Source organism: Rhamphochromis sp. 'chilingali' (genome assembly GCF_963969265.1).
Source record: "Rhamphochromis sp. 'chilingali' genome assembly, chromosome: 2".
In the NCBI taxonomy this organism is placed as follows: domain Eukaryota; kingdom Metazoa; phylum Chordata; class Actinopteri; order Cichliformes; family Cichlidae; genus Rhamphochromis; species Rhamphochromis sp. 'chilingali'.
In genome coordinates, this window is record NC_137930.1 from 6,243,511 (window position 1) to 6,252,626 (window position 9,116).

The 9,116-nt window shown below is 43.6% G+C and overlaps 1 protein-coding gene across 1 annotated transcript; it reads left to right on the forward strand.

The window, feature by feature from the left end:
* Nucleotides 1-2,857: 2,857 nt before the first annotated feature.
* Nucleotides 2,858-8,460, forward strand: rassf10a (Ras association domain family member 10a). The gene is made up of 2 exons (XM_080861775.1): nt 2,858-3,004; nt 3,186-8,460. Exon 2 carries the CDS (start codon nt 3,262-3,264, stop codon nt 4,702-4,704), a length of 1,443 nt encoding a protein of 480 aa, XP_080717901.1. The 5' UTR covers nt 2,858-3,004; nt 3,186-3,261; the 3' UTR covers nt 4,705-8,460.
* The last annotated feature ends 656 nt before the right edge of the window (nt 8,461-9,116 follow it).

A 9,116-nucleotide genomic window follows, 5' to 3' on the forward strand; every position in this document is an offset into this window, starting at 1 on the left:
ATTTTTTAGCTGCCAAGTCAGCTCAAAACAAAACTGAAGAACAACTAATATATGCTGAAACCTTTTTGTTGTTCTTTACATGAATTTTACTTCACATTAAAGTTAGAACTTCCTTATATTCAAATATCAGCACTAATCCCTGCGCTCATTAAAAGAACAGATACACACAATGAATTTCAAGTAATGTGCTTCAAATGATTGTTGCTGAAAAGATTTTATTGGGTTTTGTTCCTGTTGTACAGATCAATGGAGAACATATGGATTAAGTGACCGCACATGGTAGCAAGTGTGATATGATTGTAGCAACGCATTACCTCCAACAATGTTTAAGACTTTAGGATCTTACAGGAAACAATGGAAGTCTTTGGCACTGACAATTTTTATTCACATAGTGTTGAGGTTATAAGATGCTACATCTTAGAGATCTATCAGGATGACCTCTTAATTTCTGTGCCCCTTGCTAATGGTCAGTACATTTTCTCTAGCTGTATATGATTAACAGTCAATGACGCAGCCAATCAGAATCGCATAACAAAACATAAAACAACATCTGGACCCACAATTCCAGATGTAGCTGAGACAGAGTGAACGTCAGCCAAGCAGTTTCCCTTAAAAACACCAGAGGGAGCTCTACTCAAAGAAATGCATCCAAAGCGCCATTGAAACTGCATTTGCTCTGTCACTTCACTTTTAAGAATTTGTTAGAAAAAAATGCATAAAAATCTTTGATTGTTCACGTTATTAAGACAATGATTCATTTGTTTTAAAACTAAAAAGTTTGTATTTAACTGAGGCTTTATCCATAACTGAGCTCAACTACAACATTTTATTTTTCATCAACAGTGAACGTGACGTTTTGTGAAGTAAAATGTTTTTCATGCTACAGCTGGCTTTGTGGGCATATTTGTTGTGGTGAGACTGTAAACTCCAAACGTCTGACAGCCAATAACAAGTCTGCAGGTCACACACAGACAGACACAGTGACCTCACAGGAAACAAGATCCAAGATAAGAAAAACATTCCGCGTTATCGTGCATCCCAGACGCAGAGCCCACAGTCCTCTTAATCCAAATCTACTGTTTGCAACGCATGCCCAGAACGTATGTGAACATGGTTCTGTATCCAGTAAGTGCGCACACTCACATGCCTTAACGCGTGTGCGTGTGTTCATATTCCCAGATGGTTTCCTAAGCAGTTATTTTACCAACAAACCCGGCCTGATGTATCACTCCTGACAGTACTCAAACAGACTAATGGTGCCTGCTGGGGATCAACGCTTGCCATCAATGCAATATGTTCACTACCACACACACCAAAACACTCTTAATGCACATAAATCCTTTTACGAGTTTGGTCGACCATATTCTGTCCTGAAATAGTTGAAAGAGCCGATTATGGGATCAGACGCTATATGAGGACCCTGCGGGGTGTAATAGATGGATTTCCTTCCGCTTTTTACCCAATCCAGCTGAGCTCTAAAACATTCGGCTCTGTGGAGATTATGAAGATGAAACTGAGTAACAATACATACTGCAGTCTTAACACTGCTGAGTAAAAGCTTCATCAGCGGTTTAGCTCAGTCCGAGTGCCTCTCTGCTCCAACTCTAGCTCTCTCTGTCTTGTGCGGGACACAGTAAGCAAAGCCAAAAGACTGAAGGTTCTGCTCTGTGCTTACCTTGAGATTGTACTAACCTAATGAGGCAGACAAACACACACACAAAAAAATCTCATAGTTGCAAGAAAAAAAAGAAAAAAAGTAAAAACATGAAATTCCACCTCGTCAGAAATTATAATGACAAGTCTTGCAGTTACCCTCATAGTCTTTAGATGAGAAGTATTTGAGTTAAAATAAATAAACCAAACATTAAACGTGTGGACGGTCACGAGCCAGTTTGCATTTCTGAGCAAATGCACAAACTGCAAACTGGTATCTCGCTCAGTCAGCCAGAGGAAGAGAAAGTGAGAGGAGCTGGTGGGGCTGCTGGATAATCTCCTGAGCTCAACCTGCACAGGTGTGCTGCATGGCTGAGCAGGTCAGCTCCACCCACCCACCACGAAGAAAGAGAAGACAAGAGGCCCACTCTGTGCCGCCCTCCCACTCCTGTGAGACATCTGTGAACACATCCGTCTATTTACATTGTGAAGAAACTGGACAATATGGAATTATGTTAAAATATTTTGCATGTGCCTGACCTGACATCCCCTTCCAAACACTTCAGAGTCTGTGAACAGATTCACAGTGAAAAGTGAAGAAGACTGCAGAAATCATGAAAGGCCAGAAAGTCGCGTTAAAGATGGAGATGATCAGGAACTAATCTGACGTGTTTCTCGTCAGCTGTAGTTAAGACTTTGAAATATTATAGCGCATTTTGGCAACCGCACTTTTTTCACCCCTTTTTGCTGACCTGAGAGATGACGGTTCTATTTCCAACCGAACTTAATAACTGTTGATTATTTGACATCCCAGATATCAAGTTTGACTTCACTGCAGTTCTCATGTAGACCAGACTGATCTCAAGAATAAAACCTGTGACATTAATAAAAATACTACAGAGCTCTAAGCAAACGTGGATAACAGCGCTGACTTTTAACCGTGTAAACACACCGGCCCATAGATTATTAAGTCACGCACGGAATTAGTTTGATAAGTGTGTTTCAGACAGTTATCTGAAGGCAACTTTGTCTTAACCCTCAGTACCGACTTTCTACTTAACAAAGGCTGGCATATCAGTCCAGATTACCTTTGTTATCAAGAGTGAGAAAGTGTGTGTGTGTGTGTGTGTGTGTAAGTGAGAGAGAGGGGGCGAGAGAGCGAGAGAGGAGGCAGGAGGCGTGTCCCAGCGTTACAGCACCCTCCTGTTTTGTCCTACACACCAGAGCAGCTTGCCCTGACGCAAGGACGCACTCCTCATCTCCTCTCCGGAGCAGCGCGCAGGGCTCAGATCGATATGCCGGGGAGAGAGCCATGAGGTCCCAGCAGACTGCCCCAAAACAGACCACGGAGGTAAATAAATATATGTGATTTTTTTTCTTTTTAGAAATAAGGCAGATATTTTTAAGCGTAATGAGGTTACATGTCCGGACTTCTGAGCGCATTTAAAGTGAGAGCTGACACAGACAGAGAATTCCTGATGAATGTTTTGCATCATTAATAAAAATATTTTTGTCTCCTTTATTTTTTTTAGTTGCAGCAGACGAAGGCAGCAGAGAGGATTCAGTGAGGGAACTTTTCTTTCTTTCTTTCTTGGAGTTCAGCCGGAGATGGAGCCGGAGGAGGGAAAGATCTCGGTATGGGTCTGCCGGGAGGAGAAGCTGGTCTCGGGGCTGACTAAGCGAACCACCTGCGCCGACGTGGTCAAAGTCCTGCTTGAAGATCAGAACCTGCAGCAGGGCGCCTCGGCAGCGATGCTGTCTGGCTCTCCTCAGTCCTACTGCGTGGTGGAGAAATGGAGAGGCTTCGAGAGGATTTTACCCAACAAGACCAAAATCCTTCGGCTGTGGAGCGCCTGGGGAGACGAGCAAGAGAATGTTCGCTTTGTCCTGGTGAAAAACGAGGCTTCGCTGCCCAACAACGGGCCCCGCAGCGCCGAGGCCCGAGTCGTCCAGAGCCGGGAGAGTGGTGGTCCGGGCGGCTTGCTCAAGGGTACCGCCCGGACCTGCTGGACCGCAGCGGCCGCCGCGGCCAACCTGTCCCAGGAGAAACAGCGGCGCATCGTCAGGAAGGCCTTCAGAAAGTTGGACAAAATGAACAAAAAGAAGGAGCAGACTGTTTCTAAAGATAAAAGCTCGGTGGAAAAGATGGAGACGTTGGTCCACTTGGTGATTTCTCAGGACCACACCATCCGCCAGCAGATCCAGAGGATCAAGGACCTGGACCGGGAGATCGAGCGCTACGAGGCCAAAGTGCACTTCGACCGCATTAAGAGACACGGGGTGAACTACGTGCAGGACACTTACCTCGTAGATTCCACTTCAGGGGCTCCTGCCCTTTCGGATTGTAAGCGCAAAGCGGAGCGTCAGGACGCGCAGTGCACGTCGGAGACGCTTGCGCAGTTTGAGGAATACGCGCGCCGGTGCGAGGAGGTGGTGAGGCTGCAGGAGGAGCTGACGGAACGCGAGGCGCTCGTGGAGAGCATCACCGGGGAGATCCAGGAGGAGCTGAATCGGCGGTGGATGAAGCGTCGGCGGGAGGAGAGAGGCGCAGAAGCAGCACAGGACACGGACAGTGTTTCGGAGGAGATGTGTCTCACTGTGTCCGCCCCTCCAGCTGTGGAACCAGATGTTGAGAGTTTGTCTGAAAATGAGCTCGTACTGGAAGAGGAAAGGATCAAAACGCAGCTGGACACCAGCCTTTACATCGGCCTGAGACTGAAGACAGATCTGGACGCCATCAGGGGGGACTTGGACCTGAGTCTGGCACTCTGGGAAACCAAGGAGAGTGAACTGCTGGACCTGCTGGCCAAAGTGGAAACCATGGAGATAGAGCAAGCAAACAACACACTGACCGATGATGGAAAGGGGGAGCTGGGTGCAGTGAGCGCTGATGCAGAACCAGCATCAGGGGAGAAGAGCGGCGGTTGGGTGGAACAGGCCCGAGGTCTTTCCAAAGCCTGCAACACAAACGATGAGGACTCGGACACGGGGCTGAGCTCCATGCACAGCCAGGACTCTGACAACACACCTGTGTGCGAGTCACTCGTATAGACTCACTTTGCTTGGAAGCATGTTGGACTTTTATGCAATGCCATAAACTCAGGGGCAGAGAAATCAGTGTTGGCAATACTGGGAGATGTTCTCCCCTACCCAAAATGCACCTCTGTATGGATGATGTAGTTCTATAGCAATAATTCTGACATGTAGTCATGCACAATAAGCTAGAAAGGACAGCATGCTTATAGAGAGAGATGCCATGCTGCTCTATAGCTGACCTTTGACCTGTAAGAGGAAGGTCAACAAAGCACCACTTGTTAGGCGAAATAACCTAGAAGAGTATTATAACAAGCCTCTTAAAATCTGTAGTCCTCAAATTAACTTTAAGGCGTCATTGATGGAAGGATGGCTCAGAGGTAACAGCTCGCTTTTGTCAGGGAGTCCAACAACTCGCTGAAGCGACTGAAAGACACGGCTAAGTGTTGTTATGCTGAAAGTAGGTCTAATGGCCATGCAAAGTTTCCTTTAAAAGGCCAACATGAAATGTATCTTAATGCACAGTAAAGACTAGTCAGCTATCCACTACTATACAGATAGATGAGTCAGCTAAGAACATGTTACAGCTCTTTCAGTCTCCAAAAAAGTAAATGTGGAATCAGTTCATTGCTTCCTTTTCAAAATAAGACTGGAAACTATAAGCGCTGACTATTATTACCCAGAACTGCCTAATATTCTGAATGATATCAGGGTTTGGAGCAATTATACCGTAAAGTTTATGAACGTATACTGATCCCTGATCTAGTCGGCTAAGCAGAGCTGATAGATTGCTCGATATTGTCCTGTCATACAGTATAGCGTGTCTCTTAAGCACAAGAAGTCATACGTATTTAACCATACTGCTGAACTCTCACATTCTAGACTTAAAAAGAAAAAATGAACTATTTGATTCTTGTGGTTTTTGATTGCTGTGAGCTTGTGACCCTTTAAACCGATGCAAAGTCAACATCATGCATTATATATTTCCATGAGCTCTTAGCGTTTCAAGTAAGCAAAGCCAGAGAAGGCCAAGTGTTATGTCATGAATAGCCCTGAACAAGCACCAGGTTTCCAAACATTTTTTTTTTAAGTTGATTTATCTATTTGATTATTAGGTTGAGTTAACAGCAAGAAAAAAAGTGCCATCTTTCTAACGAAACAGCTATGGAAAAAGGGGGAACTCCAGCAATGTAGTAACAGATTAGGGGAATCACAGGAAACGGACTGAAAAACAAACAGAAACAGCAGAGGCTCCTGTTTCTCAAACAGATCCCAAACCTCTGAATCTTCAGGATTTCCTAAAATACAACTGGATATGATCTCTAATTAGACCCTCCTGCCCCCTCGATGCCCACAGCTTTTAAATCTTAGACCAGACCATATGTTAGATAAACATGAGATAAGCTAGGTGTTGTCATGAGGAGTGACAGAAACAGAAAACATCAGCAATTTATTTACATCAGCTGGGGATTGCGCCTCCTGATGAGTACTTTGAATTTGGTTAGCGAAACTGACAGAGTGCTCCTTTAAATCTGGGTCTGGATTATTGTAATGGAACATCGGTTTGCTGCTCTGAGCAGTGTTGTTAGCATGAAAAGCTTCTTACTCAAGCATAATCAATGTGAACAGACAAGAAAAGCCAGATGTTTATATCAAAGTTTAAGTCGAGGAATTACTTCCCCTATCAGACGCCACATGCATTTGTGTAACAAACTGAAACAGCAGGTTTACATGTGTGAACCTGCACGTTAGTTATTTACATTATGGTGGATATGTTTTTTGCCCAATCAGCAAAATACCCCCCCCCCCCCCCCCCCAAAAAAAAACAAAACAAAACAAAAAACCCCCCACAAGAGAAACGTAGGCCACATTCCACACATTTCCATAAATGAGATTTAATCTTGAACTTGTTTTTATTTCCAGTTTAAATAGGCATGACAACATCCCACTTATTTACAGAAACAGATTAGAAAACTGTCTAATCTAAACCTTTACATGCTGGCGGACCTCTTTGAATAACACCTGTGAGGCTTTAAGATGCTTTTTGGGAGATTCAGCACCCCAAAATTTAGCAGTCCCTCCGTAGCCGACCACTGGACTATTTTAAGACTCTCTTCATCTTTTTTCTGGAAATATTTGCTCCAAAGCAGTGTTAGCTGTGCTGCCTGGTATGCTACTCTAACATCTGCAAGGCAGGGGTGCCTCCAGAATTTTTGCATAGGGGTGGCCAAATGGGGGCCACTAAAAATATTGGGGTGGCACACCAAAAACTGAATTTCCAGTTTCATTATGCTGTTGTTAAATACATGTTACTTCAAAAATATTTCCAAAAAAGAGAGACAGAAAACAATGATATGCCTAGATAATTTCCTGCTATTAAAGTTGACATCACTGAAAATAGATACATGAAAACCACATCAGATTTTGACATCCATAATAATCTGTTTAAAGCTGGAATAAATAACAATTTAATGTTTTAAGTTGTTTTGGGGTTGTCTTCCTCTCACTTGTGCTCACATTTATTAGAATTATTACCAAAATAGGACAGTCTTGCCAGGGGTGCCACTGCGGAGGCCCCCTTGGTGGCGCCCCTGCTGCAAGGGGAGGGGTCAGAAACAGAAGCTAATATATATATATATCATTATTATTTTAAGATCGTCCTTCAAATAAATCATTTACCCTGTGTTATGTCAGCACTGTGTGATTTCAGATCTTGACTCTGTCTACCTGTAAATGGTGAAAAGTAACATGTTTATGACAGATAGCTGATAATACTGTGTCTGTGGAGTTAGCTGTGATGTGTCTCCTCACACCAAAATGACCAGCGTGTAGCTCATTTATGTCGCTTGATCAGGAACAGTTTGGGTTTCTTAGTTTGGGACATTCAGCCTGCTTTTTCTAGATAGACGGCTCTAGATTAGCAACTGTGAGGCTACAGCAACAGAAGTCACATGACGCCAGTCAGCACAATATTACACATGACTGTTAGTGTTGAAATAAATGGGGGGAAAAAAACCTGGATCAGTGTGTGGCTTTATTCGGTATGACTGACAGGGCTGAATGTATTTTGATCTCAAGCACGTCAGTGTTTTCACACCTCGATTAAAAGATGACTTCCTCCCGCTGCTAAACATCTTTTCCACGCACAAGTTTGGGTTTAGCCTGCATGCAGGGGTTAGGGATAGGAAGATACTTTGCATACCTCTAGGCCACAGAGCTTGACAGTGGAAGATGTGTGTGTGTGTGTGTGCATGTGTGTGTGCATGTGTGTGTGTGTTGGTAGATTGTGGACTACCTCTCCTGTTATCCTTTCGTACTCATCATGCATAGTTGTGTTTAATCGCTGCCTCTTGATCACTCTTGCATGAACTCCTACATTAATTATGACAGGATGAAACGGAGATCTGAACATACAGAGCACAGCTGTACAGCTCAGGTTACTGGTTAGTAACACTTCCCTTCACATGGTCCTCAGGGGGTGTCTTAAAGGGTCAATTAACCACTTTATTAAAAGTGTACATTTTCACTTAGTCCTATCATCTTACTCCGTATCATCTCACTTTTTGTGGCGCTCACACTGATGATAAATTGCTTTTTTAAAATATTCATAAGTACAATGCTATTTTAGAAACTCTGTCCTGTGTGTCTGGATCATCCACAGACCTTAGTGTGGATAGTTTTGGATAGAAGAGTTTTCTTAGATGAAACAGGAGTGCTCCATTCACGTCTGCTGTGCTGGTTCTACAAATCCAAGAACAAGGCAAACTTAATTAAGTCAAAAGCTCCAAAAACTATTTTTCCAACTCCTGTTTCCAAAGTCAAGAATGAGTTTTCAGAACCGAGTAGAGAAAATGATTCATATCTAAGGGTAGACTAGCTGTAGTCTCAATATCATATAGTGTGTACTTTTCCTTAATGCACTAGCTCGCGCTCCTTTCTTCAGGCCTCGCGGACAAGTCAGTGCTCCTGTCAGCTTAACCAAAAGAATTCGAGATATTTCCTCGAACATAGGTTGTAATTTGGTACAAGTTTTCCTTGTTTGGTGATGTGTCACTCTGATCAGTTTTCCCCTCCCTGCCGTTGGCATGATTAGTATTATCTGCAGAGCCTGTGTCTACAGAATAAGCCTTGTTTCTACAACCTAACCTGCAACGGGGGAAATGGTCTTAAGTGTAGAGAGAAAACGTGTTTACCAAACAGGCACAGAGTATTAGCATCTTTGTGGGAATTCCAGAAAAGTGTGTGAGATGGAAAATGTGGACAATTGTTCCCCAGGGAGATGTGGAAAGAACCAGGAACTACAAATTTGTGCTTACTTCTACTGATCATTTGATCTGAAGGCACTGAAAGAAGCTGAGGCTAAAGCTGGGTGATAACACTAAGTTTCAATTTTATGGGAATTTAGCCTTGAGTGAAGCTTTCAGTAGAAC